Genomic DNA, 20,089 nt, shown 5'->3' with positions numbered 1-20,089 from the left:
GATTATGAATTACATTTTGGAAGGTAGATGACCATGATCTAGAATCTGTAATTTTCTTTTGTTAACACAGTCAAACTCTAAACTCATAATCTGTAATATTCAGGGTTGTAATGTACTTTCCAGTTGAATCCTTTTGGTACTTTAATCATCTCTATGCCTTCAGGGCATATGTCATAATGTTAGTTGAAACATTTAAATCCACAGACAAATCCACTATAGCTAATTCACTGCAATAGGTTTATTCAAGTTGGAAAACCAAAGGATTCTAACTTGTCAGGCAGTTACCTTATCAAAAATAGTTTTAAAAAGGTCATTTGTCCATGTCATGTTTTGTTTCCTCAGACTATTGGGTTGGAAGATGTTTAGAAGAGTTATACTTGTACAAGCTTCAATCCTCTAAAGAATAGAAAATACCACGGCATTTCAGTTTGTATGCAGGACATTATCCAAAATGTCTGCATAATTTTCAACATTTAAATTCATATTTAACTATACAAAGATATACTCTGCTCACTGTAATCACACACAGTTGTTGAAGGCAAATTCAATACATACCAGTAATAATTTTGAAGATGAACCTAAGAAGTTTGTATATTTCAAATTTCCATCACTTAAAAAAGATTTTGCAAGATCTATTGATAGGCAAGAAAATTTCATTTTGCTTTCATTACAAGGTCATTAGGTAACTCCATGAACAAATTAAAGTTGTGGAATAAAATCACTGGTGCAGACTTTTTTTCTGCATTGTAATTTGCTACAATTTTATTACCTGTGGACTGCTCAGCTGTGATACAGTCTGTTGTTGCTGCTGTGGTGGTACTTGTGGCAGTTTGCCTTCATGGTGTTCCTGTTTCACCATCAAATCTTTCCTCAACTGCTCAACCACCTTTTTCTGAAAAAGATAAAATATGCATTAGATTTACACTGCAATTCAGAAATGTACTACACATTATTTACACCTATTTTGCATGTTGATATTAGGGTTCTCAGTGAAAACTCTCCAAGTTTTTCTTTCCTTCTGTATAAGAAACACAGAATGAAAAAATTGTCAATACTTTTCTCAATAGCCAATTTTCATTCCATTGGCTCTGTTTCCTACAAAGAATAACAGGAAATACTTTAAAAAAAATTAATGATGAAGGGGGTAAGCCTTGGAATGTGGAAGGTCTAACAAATGTTTCTCATGAGTTTCTAGCTAACGCATTAGTAATCAAATCAGCTTCTTTCCTATTCATTTCTCAATGAATAGACTGAAAACATAAGTAAAAGTTTTTCCAAAGGATCTGATTTTTTTTTAAATATTGATGCAAAACAGCAGAAGTTACCCTATTTTACCTACTTGTTTTACAAGCCAAATGTCTACCCAGGCATGTAGGACATACTTTGGCTTTAATTAACTATTCTTTCTTTTTCAATTGATTTCAACATGCTATAAAACAAGTTACTTTGGTATAATTTAAGTAATAAGAGGAAATTAGTTGGCTAGAAATCCTATTTTGATGCAATGCAGCATTCCTTGATACATTCATATTGGTTGACGATAAAGCAGCAACTTGTATTCAATTATTTTAGCATGGAAATTGTTCCAAAGGACATTAAAAAGACATCTTCCTCATGGCCAAACAAAAAGGAGAAGGAATTAATTGATACGACTTCAGAGATGAAGTTCAATAATGATCTTAAAGAAAGATAGGTCTAAAGCAGTGGGGCAGGTCAAAAGTAGGGCATTCCACAACAGGGAGGTAGGTGGCCGAAGGCATGGTTGTCAATGGAGGAAGAGAAAAAGGGAAAGTAAAGACTGCTTAAGGAGCGAAGGTTGGAGGTGAATAGATTGGAAGAAAACACGAAAGATTGAAATACAAGAATGAGAATCTGAGGAGTTGGGGACCTGCAGCCAATGTAGGTTAATTGAACAGGTTAATATATGAATTAATTGAGCTCTTTATGAGGAGACATTAAGAGAGTAACCTCAACGGTGAGCAGCATTAACCAGCTATTCATCCTAGGTGATGCCATTTTATTCAAACACAAATTTATTCAAACAGCAATGTCTTACCAAGGCACTCAGCTGGCTGAATATTTTCTGCCACCTTCAGCAAAATTTTGTGTTACTTCAGAGAACATTCATTTTTACAATTTTAAACTTACATATTTTAACTTATTATTTTATTCTTATTTAATTTCATTTTTTATATTTATTTTCCTCGATTTTTTGGTCAGTTGTTTGAGGATGCCAGTTGCTTGAATTCCAGATACCAGGGGCTTTACTGTAATATTATTTTCTTTGTCATGTTTATCGAGTTTATTTTAAATAAATTTCAAATATTTGCCTTGCTTGCAAGTTGCACATTTTTAGAAAAGCATCTTTTCAATTCAAATTGGATTTATTAAGTACAACTTGTACCTCTCTTATTTGGCGTTCTGTGGTCCAGCACGTTTGAATCTGCTGCCATTCATACAAATTCCTTACAGACAGCACAGGACTCAAACCCTGGTCCCGATAGCTGGTGCTGTAAAGGTGTTGTGCTAAATGCTACACTAACTGTGCGGCCCCACAGTATTATTTAAGCTTTGTTCTACCTTTGATAGGTTTACATAAGGGGTTCCCTTAAGGGTCAATTTCTGTTTTCCGGCATTTATGTGGTCCAGCAATGGTCAAGTCCCTCCGTCACCGGATTAAGGAGGTACAACCTGTATTTTGAACTAATAGTTTTGGTAATCCCAGATATGAGAACACTTTAATATCCAGCCCATCTGTGCACAATAATCAAATAGATACTGTCTTAAGAGGCTAATTTTCATATTTCTATTTTTATGCATCTCCCTTCATCCATCCACTTCATTTATGCACTAGTCCAGAACTTACTATCTTAAATTATCCCCCATTTAGCAAGTATTTTTTGCCAGTTTAAAAAGCTACCTGCCATTCCATTAACTGTTTTGCAGTTAGGTTGATTATGAACTTTTCCTAATTCATCTACTATGATCTTAATTTTAATGTAATTATGCACCAGTAAAATCTATTATTGAGAAACAGTGCCGTGGCCTCATAACATGCACAGTGGGGTTGGCAAACACCAAATGCATTGGGTGGCTTTGTAAAATACGCAGTTTTGTCTCTGATACACTCTTCAATTATCAGGACAAAGGCGGCCAATTCTTCAAAATAATGTTCAATAAAACCTTTTGCACTTTATATAAGCACATCATAAGTGGACCCAGCAGAATCCTGAACTCATATGCAACCTAGAACTCGCAATGAGAGGAAACAAAAACTAATAACGTGGAAAGAAATGCATGGAAAAGTTACATTTGGAAAGTAAATCTGTCTAGTTTGTTACTTTTCTTACTTATAGTACGAAAGTCACTGGCAAGACCAATGTTTATTTCGAGTCAAGTTTATTGTCATCTGCTTGTGCAAATACAACCCGATGAAACATGGTTACAGCATCACCTGCATTTTGCTTTCAATATTTTGATTTGGAAAAATATTGATGTCTTCTGTGTTAGGACTAAATTTCAGATATTTCCATACAATTTCAAGCATACATCCTGCTGTATCTTCTCAAGGACAGTTAAGGATGAACTTTAATTGGAATTCATGGCCGGAGAATGCAGCAGGATGTATTCTTGAATGATGGTCCTCCCTCAGTGCAATTAGGTGGAAATATCTAAAATTTAGTCCTACCAATTGATTTTGATTTTCCAAATCAAAATATTGAGAGCAAAATGCTGCAACCATGTTACCATGAACTTTTTGATAGTAGAGATTGTAGACTTTCATAATAGCCCATTAGTAATCAGTACATTTTATGCACAGGACAGACATGGTGTACCAGTGGTGGAGGAAGTGAATATTTAAGGCAAATAGCGCCTTTGGAAGACTACACAAGAGTCTGGAAAAACAACCAACTGAAAAACCTCACAAAGATTAGCGTATACAGAGCCATTGTCAAACCCACACTCCTGTTCGGCTCCGAATCATGGGTCCTCTACCGGCATCACCTACGGCTCCTAGAAAGCTTCCACCAGCGTGGTCTCTGATCCATCCTCAACATTCATTGGAGCGACTTCATCTCCAACATCGAAGTACTCGAGATGGCAGAGGCCGACCGCATCGAATCCACGCTGCTGAAGATCAAACTGCGCTGGGTAGGTCATGTCTCCAGAATGGAGGACCATCGCCTTCCCAAGATCGTGTTATATGGCGAGCTCTCCACTGGCCACCGAGACAGAAGTGCACCAAAGAAGAGGTATAAGGACAGCCTAAAGAAATCTCTTGGTGCCTACCACACTGACCACCGCCAGTGGGCTGATATCGCCTCAAACCGTGCATCTTGGCACCTCACAGTTCGGGCGGGCAGCAACCTCCTTTGAAGAAGACCGCAGAGCCCACCTCACTGACAAAAGACAAAGGAGAAAAAACCCAACACCCAACCCTAACCAACCAATTTTCCCTTGCAACCGCTGCAACCGTGTCTGCCTGTCCCGCATCGGACTTGTCAGCCACAAACGAACCTGCAGCTGACGTGGACATTACCCCTCCATAAATCTTCATCTGTGAAGCCAAGCCAAAGAAAAAAGACAAGGGGTGCTGTTCGAGTGGGTTAGTTTAATTCTGAATTACACTTTGCATTTTGAGTGTAATTGGCTCAATGTGCAACCAGGCAAGTGGAATGTACTCCATCACACTTCTGAATTGTGCCTTATAAACAGGACTCTATAAAGAGTGGAGATAAGTCACCAAAATTCTGAAGCAAACCTGAATAAATTCAAAGGAGAACTTCCACTGCATATCAGTGCAAAGGAGGTTCACCATGTTGAGTCCAGAGATGAGCCTATGAGGAGAGATCGAGTCACCTGTAATGATACTCACTGGAATTCAGAAGAATGAGGGGGAATCTTAGAAAATTATAAATTATGAAAGGCATAGATAAGATAGGGCAGAAAAGTTTCCATAAGGGACTATAGCCCCAAAATTCAGGGGACTAGATAAGGATAAAGTTGAGGAAAAACTGCTTTTCCCAGAGTAGTGCATCTGTACAAATCTCTGCCAATAAAGCAGAAGATGCTACCTCGTTAAATATATTTAAGTCACAATAAGATAGATTTTGCATAGTATGGGAATTAAGGGTTATGAGGAAAGACCAAGTAGGTGATGCTAAGTCCATGGCCAAATCAGTCATGAGCAGACTCGAAGAGTCAAATGGCCTACTTCTGCTCCTATTTATATTAATTTGTTGCTATATGTCCAGCCTGTGACCTGTTCAGTAGGCCTAACTCAACAATGACTCCTAATTACAATTTTAGGGGTTTTGTGATAGTAACACTAACTGAAAGTAGTAACTCTTCTCTCTAAAAAGAAAAATATGGCAGTGCCGCTGGACTGCTGTAATGTCAGCATTGCCTTTGGTGCAGAGAGCAGAGATACAGGTCCAGCTGCTGTCTGCTCTGTACAGGCTTTAAGCATCCTGTTAAAGGAGTCGATGGTAGTTTATTTTAAAATCCGGCGACTGTGGGGTCTGGGCCCAAGAAAGGAGTGCCTAAGGGGTTGCAGACTCTGGGGAAGCAGAGGACTGGTGCAAGGCCCCCACACCCACACACCCCCCTCCCCCCCCCCTTGAGGAGGAGGAGCAGAAGAAACGATCTAGCAGCAGACCAGCGACGGGCTCTGAGGATGAAGAACATACAGGCAGCAGGCTGTTGGTGACACAAAGCAAGGAACCCACGCAGGCTGTGGACTGCTAGCAACTTGCACTCAAAGGACTCACAGCAGACTGGCTAGAGATTGGCTGAAGGGGTGCCGGGTTTCGGAGGCAAGAGGGTGCCAAGGACACTGAAGGCTTTGCGTCAGAGGTTTGCATATGGACCTCAGGTTGCTGATGGTTTGGACTGAAGGCTGCGAAGGCTGAGGGAGCACTGGAGGTGAACCTATGGATGCTCAGTGACTCTGGGGGTAGGGGTGGGGGCTTTCTTTTACTTCTCTTTTTCTGACTGTAAGGGGCGCTAGACAAATTCTGCTGATAGCAGATCTTTGTCTGTCTTATGGTAACTAAAGGAAATTTTGTGTAATATCCTATTTTCTGTTTTATTATATGACAAAATACTCATGATCTTTACATCATCCTACTTGCAACTTCTCAGGCCTGAATTCTGTCTTAATTTTACAGCACAGACTGCTTAATTTTCTAAGAAATGCATATGCAATGTAACATTGTATAATTATCAATAAACATTTTCACATGCAATTTTATAATAAAAAACATATTTGGCAAAAAAAAAGATGGTTGGACCTACAGCTTGCAGCATTGCCCCAGGGCTGTGATGATGCTTTCCAGTTCAGCTGCAGAAACCATAAAGATTCCAGGTTCAGTAAATGACCTTAGATGAGTTAGCTCATCTCAGACAGAGAAATTGGGCCATGTTGCCCAGGTTATAGAGTGGAGTGCAGTTGAATCAAATTAATAACACTGAATATTTTGGGATGTATGACAGGATTTGACTCAAGCAATTACAGCATAATTTGTCAATACACAAGCTAGGTTCATAATAATTTGGAGAAGATAAGTTAGTGGATAGGCCCTCTTTAGCCAAAATAGGTGAATAAAAAAGTGTTTTTGAATTATAAAACCATGGTAAATTTTGCAACACGACACCCAGCATAAAAACTGACAAAAAGAAATGCAATTTCAGAATTTACAGATTTTTTTTCAAAATTATGAACTTTAAGACTGAGTACTCTTTCCAGTTCACTTCCATAATGCACACTCAGCAACAGAGAACCTATTTAAACCCATTATACCATGATGCTTTGCAGATATTTTCTTTATCTTCTGTGATAGCTGTAAAACCATTCTATTAATATACTTCTAATCAAGATGAACAAAACATCACTCATGAAGGACAAAAATTTTTAAAAATGATTCAGTAATTAAATACACATTGCAAAAATAAAATAATTGAAAGCATTTGCAGTTTAATTGACAATTTACAAAAAAAAATACACATTATATAAAACAGCATATACACACACATGAATTTACTGTAAAGCAGTAATCTATTTTAAAAAGTTGGCAAGAAGAGTATCTGAATGAACGAATTACAAGGTTCAATTGAAGATTACAGGAATTACAATGGGGAAGGAAACATACACACTCGCTCACAAAAGATATCCACCAGCTGAAGGATTTATCCTGAAAAGTAGATGAACATATCAATTACCTAACTCAAATGAAGGTACTTTTTCAGAATTCTTGAAGATTACTGTGCAATACATTTTAAATCTTCCATCCATTTCATAATGAACTCCGATCATTGCTACAAAAATCTCCCTATCAAACTACAAGAAACAGAATAGTAGGACCAAGAGGGAACACTGAGCTCCTGCCATATGGAACAAAAAAAATCAGCCAATCAGAACCACACTGCTGAAATGGAAATATAATTACAAAGTACACATCACACCCCGTGGGAACAATACTGGAGGCCCAGCAAATGTGCCTTTTCAAGTTCATGTGGAAGAAAGCCTTCCCATTCTAATATTAATAAATATATATATTAAAAGCTAATAAAGACCAAGAAACCTGCTCTCTTGCTCCAATCAAATGTTACATAAGAAAAGCCAATCAGACCTCAGCTGAGACCTTTGTATAACAGCTCAGATATTATTTGCAGTCCATACATAATCTACATTAGCTGTCTCTTCTTTCTCATCATGCCACAAGGAGCAGCTGGCACAATTTGCTGCCTTTTGTCTCAAAAGAGTCATAGTTCAAAAATCCTGAATGAGCTTTCACAAAAAAGATTATTTATAGCACAAAAGTTAATAGAATACAGGTGTTGAGACCGGTCATTTCATCTATTTTTTAAAAATTAAATAATGGTTTTATTTGGTACAACACATACAATAAGGTTTGTGAATCTCTTTTTAAGATATGAATAGAAAATAACCTGAATATAACTTGATTACAAATATTAAATAACATTTATGTTTCAACACAATTTTGAAAATAAATAATTACAAATTTACAGGCAAATTTACACAACAGTATACTTTATTTCTCAGTGTCATTTGCTTTATATCCTATGATTTTTTTTCCAAAACATTTCCAAATGTTGGTCCAAGTTGGTGTTTCTGTGCCTAATTTATAAAGAGAACAAGGGTTGATAGTTTTTGGCTTTCCAAATGTTAATTATATTTAAAGTTATGAATTCAGTCAGACATGACCAAACAGTACCTTAAGCTAATGTTGAAATCATGAATATTAATAAAATCAAAAATTAAGTGAATAGTTATAAATTTGAGCATAATTGGAAAAGCATGAACATAGCTTAAAATCTGAATGATCAATTAAGTCTTTAAACATCAGCAAAGGTCATGTGGGAAAATTATTACAAAATGGTTGATTTCTGAATGAAGAAAAATTGGAACAGAAAATGCTCAAACGAATTAAATTGTCAGGCTGCATCTTGAGAGAGGAAACGATCTGTTGTGATAAACTCTTATTAAGTTAAGTGGTCTGAAATTAATTTTTTCACTATTTCAGCAGAATACTAGCTATGAGAGTGCTGTTAAAATAACAGAAAATGTTCAAATGCATTGCTTTTTCTTTGGAATAACCAATATAAAAGCAGAAAATGGTGGAAACAACAAGCAGTTTAAGCGGCATTAATGAAAACAGAAGCAGTTAATGCTTCAGGTCCAAGAACTTGGAACTGAGAAAAATAGAAAACAAAATTGGTTTCAGTCGTAGGGAAGAAAGGGAAGGGATTAGTAGAAGTTGCAAATAACTGATAAGAGTGAGGTCAAATGGCTTAAAGTAGCAGTCACATCAGTTCCTTGATGTGTTATGGGTTGTCAATAGCATGATGGGGAGCATGCTCAGCAGGCTATACCAAACCAAGGAAAAGGAAAAAAAAATTATGTCACCGGCCAGTTATAGGATTTGGTACAGAATGTGGAGGTTACAACACACCCAGACTGGTAGTGTTGTTTAAGCTTTCGTTGGGTATCACTGTAAGAGTATACAAGAGCACAGGCAGGTCAGAGTAGGAGGAAGAATTAGAGAGGAAGGAAATGAAAAGTTCAGAGTCACTCCAATCGACTAAACACAGGTGGGTTGCCAAGCAATCGCTTAATTTGCAGAGTTCCTCCAATGTAGAGGAGACAGGCTTGTGAATGCCAAATGCAGTAATAAGATTGGAATGCAAGCAAATTGTTGCTTCACTGAGAAAAACTCTTTAGATCCCTGAATGGTGAAAAGGAAAGAGGTAAAAGAGCGGGCATTGCATGGTGCACTGTAAAAGATTGGAGAAGGGGAATGCATAATGAGGATGGAAGAGCAAATGGAGTTGATCCCTTTGCAATGTTGAAAGGAAAGAGAAGGGACACACGTCTGGTGGTATTATCTTGCTGGAGCTGGCATGAAGATTTACCTTCAAATAATCCATCTCTGATTCTTCCTTTTTCTTATTTGAATTCCTCAGATTCCATCTCAAGAAATGAAGACCTACACAACTATTATAAGCTCAAAAACTCCCACAACTATATTAATTCTGTTTCTTCTCACCCTACTTATGGCAAGGATTTTATTTCACTTTTCCAATTGCTCCATTCCTGTAACATCATGTCTTTGAAAGGTCTTCCTACTTCTAGAATGGTGGTTTCCCTTCCATCATGTACAGAACCCTAAATGCATCTCATCTGTTTCCTACCGTCTCTTCTGAAAGGAATTCAAAAATATTCAATTTATTGTCACGTAATAAAGACAGTCCAATAGTACAGGAATTGGTTTCCATCTGCTGTAAGGCAGATTCGCCATCAGCAGAAATTGCCTGAAGTGCCTTTTACAGTCAGAGAAAGAGAAGCAAAAGAGTCCTCTCAGAGTCACCTAAAGTCTGTGAATTTGCCTCCCGTGCTTCCACAGCACCTGCAACCACGCAGAGCACAGTCCAAACCATCAGCAGCCAGAGCTCCACATCCAAATCTCCAACTTGATCAGAAACCCTTCAGTACCCTCAGCATTCTCTCACATCCCAGTTTTGATACCTGGTACGCCTTCAACCAGCCTCATGCAAGTCTCCAGCAGTCCGCAGCCCAGTGTGAATCCCTTGAGCGGAGTCACCTGCAGCCTTCTTCGGGTCCTCACCTTTTACCATATCTTCCTTTGCAATTTCCACCATTCCAATAATATCCCACCATTTTAATTCCAAAACTAACTCTGGCCTATCTGTAACCATCTGCACAGTTTGAGGAACAACATCTCATCTTCCATCTAGGCATGTTCTAGTCTTCTAGATTTAATTATCCAATTCTCCAACTTGGGTAATTTGTTCTTTTTTTCGATCAGTTTCAGAGTGGATGTTTATGCCTGACATTCGATTTTCTATTAGTATGTTCTTGACTACAGGACATGTCTCACAATCTTGCTATTAGCAACACAGACAGAAAATAATGACTTTCCATGTTGGATTCATCATTTTAAAGATATTCTGTTACGGAGTCCAGGGGACCCCCAAAACCAGCAGCAATAGATATGCACCACAACACAGGGTTACTCAAACAAAGGTAGTTTTTAATTATATTTGAACAAGAAAACAGAATTAAACTTTAACTTATTACTATCAACTTACTTAACCTACCTAACCTACTTAATCCCCCTCTAATACTAAGCACAGGTGTGTGTAATGTATATTTAAGATTAGAAAAGTTCTTTGGATCACAGTCCAATCTCACTGGTTGCAGGTATTCTTGTTCTGTACACAGAAGTTAGCATTAACAAAGTTCACCAGTCTTTGGTGCTTAACAGGCAAATGGGTACCACTCAGGAGGGTTCTTGCTGATTTTCAGAGAGAGATTCCTTTTCCAGGACATCTACAAATGATTCCTTCTCAATCAGTCTTGCTGACGAAACTTGACCCCTTCTGGGTTCTCCAGATGATCCTCTTTCTTTCAGGTCACCTTTCACACCGCCAGACTTCTCCTTTGACCAGGCAGCCTTCCAAAGTTTGCCAGTCCCTTTGGAACTGATTTCTGTCTCTCTCCTCTCTGTTTCACACCCTCCGTCTCGGAGAGCAAAACTCTTCTCCACTGCCTGCAAAGATCACATGTTCCCAGGCAAGCTGCTGTTGATACTTTGTTGCCCCTTACAAAAAGCACTCTGTAAAAGTCCTGTAAATATTCTGTGTTTTAAAATGTGTGTGTGCAACCTGCTCTACCAATTCCTCCCAAACCACCTCTAAATACTCGGTCACAATTCCCTTTCCGGCCCTCACTTTCTCTGCTGCTGAAAATTAACTTGATTTTTCTCTTTACTAGTTTCAATGAAGTCCAGGACCTGAAAAAAATCAAGTGTTTCTCTTTCGGCAGCATCTTCCAGACCTGCTGGTTACAACATTTTTAGATCTAATTAAGAAATGTAAATACTTTGGAGCAATGTTAAAATATCAGAATATCCTAATTTTGAATGTGAGAAGTTGGAGGAAAATGCAAGTCAACAGGAATAGAGGGTCTTTGGAAAGCGACACTGGATAACAGCGGTTGTTCAATAGATCAAGACAACATTAACGACAGAAGGCAACCAAATGGGCATTTTTACAGATCTTGAATGGGCTTGTGATGGAGATAATGGCAAATTATGCTATGGAGTTGAAAGACAAGAAGCCGAACTTTGATGAGAAAAAGCAATAAAAGAACATTTCGAATCAATCGAGATAATGAATTTGATGTCAACTTGATGGGGTGGCCAGGAACAAGGTTAAAGTTAACTTTGCTCCAGAGAACAAAGACAAAAATATAGCTTTCAAAATATTTAGCTGAAAATCTGTTTTCTGTCAAAATAATGCCCAACAGAAAAGAAGCAGCATTATTACTCTTTGGTCATGGATTGACGTGACTAGTAGGAAATTCTAAAATTGTCAGATAACATCAATTTTGTCTGTGGTTGCAACTGACATGAAATAACATCTAAATGAGGAACTGGAGGAACTAGGAATGACAGTAGGGTGTAAAAGATGGCTAACAATAAGCAATTTAGATCCCACTATGCCTGAGGCTGGTAAGGAGCTCTGCATATGTATCACATAAAGCAATGCTCCATAAGTATATATCTCTTTCAATGTTAAAGTACAGATATCAATTATCACCTCAATACAAGGGCACCATGCTTAAAAAAGTGTACAGGAGATATAATTAATTGTTGGTGTTTTTTTTCCCCAACATCTCAACAATAGCTGCAAGTTAGACAGTGTCAAACATGAAATACAAGCATTTTAAAACCAGGTCATAGCCTTAACGTGCTCAAGAATCAGATGAGTATTTAAAAGAAAAAGCATTACTCCAGGAGTGTTAAATATGGAAAAGAGAAAAAGAATCACAAAGGTGGGTAAGATTGGGTAAATCATGTTGCATTTATTAGGGATAGGATATATATAGTGGTCTAAATTTGCACACTGAAAACCTACCAAAAAAAACATGATAATGACCAATGTTTTGTTTTAGGGATATTAGCAGAGGATACATATTTTGATAATATTACCCATTCAAGATTCCTTTATTGTCATGTAATTGTACAGAATATGTAATATTACACAAAATTCCCTTCAACCTGCCTTGAGGCAAACAAAGAGTTGCTATTGGTGTCGCCTGGTGCCCTTTACAGTAACAAAGAAAGAGAAGCAAAAGAGTCCATTCAGAGTTATTGAGTGTTCATGGATTCTCCCCCCACCCATCCTGCCTCACAGTCGTACAGACTCCTGTTAGCACACCAAGCTCCAGATCAAACCTCCCAAGGCCCTTCTTGCTCCCAGCACCCTCTCAAATCCTGATTCTGATAACTGGTTCCCCTGAGCCAGTTTTCAGCAGTCACCCACAGCCTGTATGGGTCCCTCAGCTGCTACCGTGTCACAGTTCTGTAGGGTCCTTCATCCACTGAGCCCATCGCTGGTCGGCCACCGCATGGTCATCTCCTATGCTTCTGCTTCTCAGCAGAAAATGTTAAATTTAAATTTAGACATACACCATGGTAACAGGTCATCTCAACCCATGAGTCTGTGCTGCCGAATTACACCCAATTAACCAGCACGTTTTAAATGGTGGAAGGAAACTGGAGCCCCCGGTGAAACCCACGGAAACACGAGGAGAACATAAACTCCTTAGACACTGTGGAATTCAAATCCCAGTGCTGATCACCGGCACTGTAAGGCACTGCAATAACTGCTACACCAACCATGTTCTACCCATTTCTGTTGAATTGTGTTCTTTTGTATCTGCAACCCCTCATGAAAACTGCTGAGCACAGACCTCACAATTGCACAGATCATCTTGGGCACAGACCTCACGGCTGCAGGATTTTACTTACAAACACCATCAGGTCCTTTAACAGGTGGTTGAACCCTTCAGAGCAATACTGTGTCTCCGCTTTTCCAGGTCCACACTAGTGGATCGCTGCCATTACAGCAGCTTCAGCGGAGCTGCAATACTTTTAACATCAAATGAGAAAGGAGAGAGGATCCCACTTACAATCTGATTCAAAAATAGTCTTTCTTTTTTCTTTTCTTTGGCTTGGGTTCGCGGACAAAGATTTATGGAGGGGCAATGTCCACGTCAGCTACAGGCTCGTTGGTGACTGACAAGTCCGATGCGGGACAGGCAGGCACGGTTGCAGCGGTTGCAAGGGTTGGGTGTTGGGTTTTTCCTCCTTTGTCTTTTGTCAGAGTGGTGGGCTCTGCGGTCTTCTTCAAAGGAGGTTGCTGCCCGCCGAACTGTGAGTCGCCAAGATGCACGGTTTGAGGCGATATCAGCCCACTGGCGGTGGTCAATGTGGCAGGCACCAAGAGATTTCTTTAAGCAGTCCTTGTACCTCTTCTTTGGTGCACCTCTGTCTCAGTGGCCAGTGGAGAGGTCGCCATAGAACACGATCTTGGGAAGGCGATGGTCCTCCAATCTGGACACATGACCCACCCAGCGCAGTGGGTCTTCAGCAGCATGGATTCGATGCTTGCAGACTCTGCCAGCTCAAGTACTTTGATGTTGGTGATGAAGTCATTCCAATGAATTTTGAGGATAGAGCGGAGACAGCGTTGATGGAAGCGTTCTAGGAGCCGTAGGTGATGCCGGTAGAGGACCCATGATTCAGAGCCGAACAGGAGCGTGGGTTTGACAACGTCTCTGTACACGCTGATCTTTGTGTGTTTCTTCAGGTGGTTGTTTTTCCAGACTCTTTTGTGCAGTCTTCCAAAGGCGCTATTTGCCTTGGCAAGTCTGTTGTCTCTTTGTCGATCCTTGCATCAGATAAAATGGTGCAGCCGAGGTAGGTAAACTGGTTGACCGTTTTGAGTTCAGTGTGCCCGATGGAGATGTGGGGGGGCTGGTGGTCATGGTGGGGAGCTGGCTGATGGAGGACCTCAGTTTTCTTCAGGCTGACTTCCAGGCAAGCTCACACCAAGACACAAGAGCAACTTGTCCGTGAACTACTCTTTGCAGAAAATGCCACTTTAGTTGCCCATTCAGAGCCAGCTCTCCAGCGCATGACGTCCTGTTTTGCGGAAACTGCCAAAATGTTTGGCCTGGAAGTCAGCCTGAAGAAAATTGAGGTCCTCCATCAGCCAGCTCCCCACCATCAAAAATAGTACCACTTACTCGAAAGGGCAGTACCCTTTATCCTGCACGAGGTTGTCAGCCTACATTTTGAGCTCATGTCTCTGGAATACAATATTCTGAATTGGAGACCATACAAGACACAGCGAATATTCCAATATTGTAATGTCACAATCTTTGGTGCTTTTCCTTCCATTTTTTTAATACTTATAGTGACATAAAATATACAATAAAACTCCTGTTAGTTTTACCATTGCGCATTGATATTTCCCATTAACCGGCAGTTGGACCTGAAGATGGTGGATCAAGCAGAGGCAGTGACCATCCACTCAGTCTCTCTCAGGCTTCTGATGTTCTGGGTGTGGCGGGTGCACATGTGGTACAAGAGCCCTTGCCACATCACCACCACCGACAACCACTACTTTTACATCTTGAGTGCCCTTGGTCAGGACACATTTGCAAGGGTCATAGATTTCCTACAGTAGCCTCCCAGAATAAGGCAAATATGCAGCCCTCAAAAAGCTACTAACCCGCACTTTCAAGCACGCCACCTGATTACTGCATATGGATGAACTGGGGGACAAGATCCTGTCTGCCCTAATGAGCGAAATGCTCACATTAACAGAGGACCACAAGCCTTGTCTGCTCTTCGGGCAGATCTTCCTGGAGCAGCTGCCTGAGGATATACAGCTCTTGCTCACAGACGAGGACTTCAGTGACCCACGGAGAGTTGCCACCCAGGTTGAAATGCTCTGGAGAGCAAATAAGGATAGCGCTGTCATAGACCACATCAGCAAGCCCCACAAACAGCCCCTGGTGTGATGAAGGCCAGTGGAGAGGCAAGTGATCACTCCAGGAAAGCTATGATACTACCACCATCGATGGCGCCCACCCTGCAGGTTTTTGGGAAACGCCCTGGCCAACAGGATTGCAGCGGTTGGCCCACATGATAGCCTATTCCATGCCTGGAACTCACTGTCAGACAGGCATTTCCTGGTCGACACGGGCGCTGAGATAAGTCGTACATGGACCCCTCGCAGGCCTCGACACCCGCAGCAGAAACAGGGCCCAACGCTGAGGGGTCCTGCATTCAAACTTTCGGGAGCCGCTCCATCCCCCTTTGTTTTGACAACAGCTGCTTTATATTGACCTTTGCCCTCACAGCATCAGCACAACCACTCCTGGAGGCCAACTTCCTTCTGGCCCACTACTAGATGGTCAGCCTCAAGGGAAAGGTGATTGGTGCACATCAGAACCTTTCAGATTCTGCCTCTGGGGGAAGCCAAGCTACCCACCTCCCACCTGGACTCTATAACACTCTCAGACAATTAATTTGTCCGCATCTTGGTGGAGTTCCCCTAAATAATGACACCATAGTTCTCCACAGCCAACCCAAAGCATAGGATAAGACACCACATACTGACTGAGAGCCCCCCCCCCCACCGCCCCCCCCCCCCATTGCATGCAGGGAGCACCAACTCACTTCTGAAAAGCTCAGCCTGGTGAAGGAGGAGTTTAAGAAAATGAAGGAGCTGGGGATTATGCAGCACTCTGAGACCCTGGGCCTCTCCCTTCCACATGGTGCCCAAATCAGCAAGGGGGTTGGAGACCATGCGGTGACTACTGTCACCTCAAAGAGGCTATCAGGCCCAACAGATATCCCGTGCCTCACATCCAAGACTTTGCCACCAATCTGCATGAGGCACAAGTGTTCTCCAAGGTGGACCTCATCCGGGCTACCACCAAATCCCAGTTCACTCCCAGGACATCCCCAAGACTGCAATCATAACCCCCTTTGGTTTGTTTGAATTTCTCCACATCCACTTCGGTCTAAAGGATGTGGCACAAACTTTCCAGCAGCTGATGGATGCAGTGAGCCAGGACATCCAATTTGCATTCATCTATTTGGACAATATCCTCATCGCTAGCCACAAAGACCATGCAACCCACCTGGAACATCTGTGCACCCAGTTGAGGGAGTTTGAGCTGATCATCAACCCCATTAAGTGCCAGTTCTGTATGAACATCATCTACTTCTTGGGGCACAGATTAACAGTCACGAGGCCACACCTCTCCCCGAGAAGGTTGAGGCGGACCAGTACTTTGCTAAGCTACGCACAGTGAAAGGGCTGCAGGAATTCATCTATATGATAAACTTTTACCACAGGTTCATACCGGTAATAGTACGCTGATGACCAACAAGGCAAAAGACATTGCTTGGGACAAGGAATCCTCCAGGGCATTCCAGAGTGCCAAAGGCGTGCTGGCCAATGCCACCCATGTCCAGAGGCACCTACCACTCTAACTGTTAATGCCTCCAGCACAGCAGTAGAGGGCGTGCTAGAACAACTCATCGAGGGCCAGTGACAACCCCTGGCCTTTTTCAGCAGGCACCTCCACCCCCCCAGAGCTCAAATACAGCAGTTTCGGCCAGGAGCTATTAGCTCTGAATCTGGCGGTTAGACATTTCCATTATTTTTTTGGAAGGCCAGCAATTCAGGCTGTTCACTGACCACAAGTCACTGACTTTTGCCTTCCATAAGGTGTCAGACTCATGGTTGGCCCGACAGCAGAGACACGTCCTACGTGACCAAATTTACCACAGACATTCAACATATCACGGGGAAAACAAAGTGGTAGCCGACACTCTGCCATGCCCCACGATCGAGTCAATACACGCCCTGTCCAAAGGGGTCGATTACGTGGCCCTCGCCAAAGCTGAGCAACAAGACCATGAGATCCTCCACTTACAGGCCATCCATTTCCGGGTGGAGGACATCCCAGTCGGCCCAGGTAACCTAACACTGCTGTATGACATTTCTACCAGCAACCCCCACCCCATCGTCCTGGATGCATGGAGACACCAGGTTTTCAAGTCTATCCTCAACCTGGCGCATCCTGCCATCCATACCTCAGTCAAAATGATGGCCAACAAGTTTGTCCAGCATGACGTCCATAAACAAATCAGCCAATGGGTTGAGACCTACATGAACTGTCAGTACTTCAAAGTGCAGGTTCACACCAGAGCATCCACACAGACGTTTGAGCCGGCGCGACGCAGGTTGGCTTAGTGGGGCCACCACCTGTTTTCTGTGGGGTGAAATACCTCAACCGCTCCACAAGGTGGCCAAAGGCAGTCCACTGGCTGATACCACCACAGAAAACTGTTCCAGAGCAATTATTGACACTTGGATGTCCAATTCAAAGTCCCAGAGCACCTTACCTCGGACCGGGGGGGGGTTTGGCACAATTCATCTCCAGGCTCTGGGCGGCACTGGCTAACTTTCTGGAGACACAGCTCCACCATAACACAGCACATCATCTGCAGGCCAACGAGTTGGTGGAGCGTTTCCACAGGCACCTCAAGGCAGTCTTGATGGCCTGCCTCAAGGGTCCCAACTTTCTTAGGTTGTTTTTAACTAGGAGACATTATGTCAACAACATTAAGATTGAAACTGAATATGTATCAAATTGAATTTTTGTGTTTGTCGTTGGCAGTTTCTAAAAAGTGTTCAGCTATTACATGGAAATCAGACACTGTTTTAGGGATGAAAAGATGGCACAACAAAATGAAAGACTGTATTCCTTTAGAAAAGATTACATATAATTTGAGAGATAAATATTTTTTCTTTGCTAAAGTTTGGAACCCATATTTGAAAACTACTGATGTTAGAATTTGAACTCTCGGTCCACTTCGATGGATGCCGCTGTTCCTGCAGCCAAGAAGCTTTAAAGTTCTAAAAGTGATTGTACTAGATAATGATCTCCTTTTTCTTGGGAGGGTATTAGTGGGGAGGTTGTTTTTTTTCTTATATAAAAATGACTAATCACATTATGTATATATCAAAAAATAGTAATTAATGCTATGTTTTGTGATTTTAAACTTTAAATAAAATATTTTTAAAAAGGGGTCCCAACTGGTGGACAAACTGCCTTGGGTCCTGTTGAGAATTCATACCACGCTGAAGGAGGACTTCAATGCCTCGGCGGCAGAGATGGTCTACCGCGGACCTTTAATCATCCCAGGGGAGTTCCTGGCTCCCAATAAACACCTGGAAGACCCAGCGGTGAACCTCGACAGCCTGCGGTGGAAACTGGTGACCTTGGACCCACGGCAACCCCCACCACATGACCAGCCCAGGCAAAGCATCCCAAATGACCCAAGGACTTGCCGGTTTGTGAGGAGGGGCGCACACAGACCACTATTACAACGACCCAAATTGGCCCGCAAAATGGCCAACAACATGATGCCCATGCGGACCTGGGGGTGACACCAGCCATCAACCCAGGTGACCTCCACACGGCAGGAAGATGGGGAACTCTAGCGGGAACACCAGCCAACCTAAGGTCGGCGCTCCGATGACATGGGGCCCTGACATCAGCGCCAGGGGTCTATAATAAGCAGAGCTGCCATTGCAATAAATCAGTCTTCGATTTTGACTCCTCATATGTGTCTTCCTCCACGCTCGTTGTAGCGCATACATAATGGAAAATTGTCCCAATTGCTATTTTACTTTTAATAAATCCATACTTGTAACATGTTGAAAATAAACCAAAATATTATTCAAACATAGATGATTCTGTTAACATACAGTTGATTTATTAAATTAATCCTTTCTAACCCAAACTATTACAAAGATTTTGCCAAATGAAAAATTCAATCAGATCTTTCAAAGCCACATGACAAGCATGCAATTCACCTTTCTGAAAATACCTGCCAGAATATATTCAAGTAGATACATTGAAATCAGTCATTCCCATGACTATACACATGCATTAAAGATATTTCAATACTAATTGCATCCACATACATATAACATCTGCTCAATCACATCTGTATAGAATTTTACTACAGAAATGCAATGCTAGAATCATCCACTCATGCAACTATAAATTATGTAAACATTTTCTGAAAACATTTAATCTAAAACTTTAAGATGCCAAGAATTTAAACTGAGAGAAAAAAGTATAATATTATATTACAATATTGCTATTTAAATGTTTTAATACTGCTCTCAAATCTGGTACACTTTTCCCAGATCTGAATCAGTTTGGGCTAAATTTTCAGTTTGAGTACATGAATATTACTAATTTCACAGGCTACATCACTATTGTTCAATCAGAAAATCTGGGGGGGGGGGGGGGGAAATGAAGCAGCAACAGAGACTGGTATTAGAAATATAAACATTTGCATTGTTCTCTGACTTGCTAATAACCTCAACTCCTTCTTGGTCAAATTTTGAAAAGAAATTCAAAAGAAAAATAAGTACAAGAAGGCACGGAAGCTAAATTCAAGAACAATTTTCTTCCCAATGGCTGTCAAGCTCTTAAATCTACCTTTACAACCCTAACCATAAACTTCTCTGGGACCCAAATGCCATTTTTTTAAATTCCCTTCTACTGGAAACAGTTCTCTTTTATATTCATTATTTATTTCTGTATTGAAGTAATTTAATGTATACTATTGGCTTTCTTTTAAAAAAAATACCTGTT

The 20,089-nt window shown here is 41.1% G+C and overlaps 1 protein-coding gene across 8 annotated transcripts in view; it reads right to left on the bottom strand.

The window, feature by feature from the left end:
* The window catches only part of LOC138741621 (PHD finger protein 21A-like), a 357,755-nt gene that overhangs the window by 174,475 nt on the left and 163,191 nt on the right, over window positions 1-20,089 (bottom strand). For all 8 annotated transcript variants that reach the window (XM_069895984.1, XM_069895999.1, XM_069896006.1 and 5 more), the window contains one exon: window positions 770-892. In XM_069895984.1, the coding sequence (XP_069752085.1) occupies window positions 770-892 (123 nt within the window). The remainder of the gene's footprint in view (window positions 1-769; window positions 893-20,089) is intronic.

Source organism: Narcine bancroftii, chromosome 1 (genome assembly GCF_036971445.1).
Source record: "Narcine bancroftii isolate sNarBan1 chromosome 1, sNarBan1.hap1, whole genome shotgun sequence".
NCBI lineage: Eukaryota > Metazoa > Chordata > Chondrichthyes > Torpediniformes > Narcinidae > Narcine > Narcine bancroftii.
The sequence above is the reverse complement of the archived record's forward strand: the minus strand, read 5'-3'. Positions and strand labels throughout refer to the sequence as shown.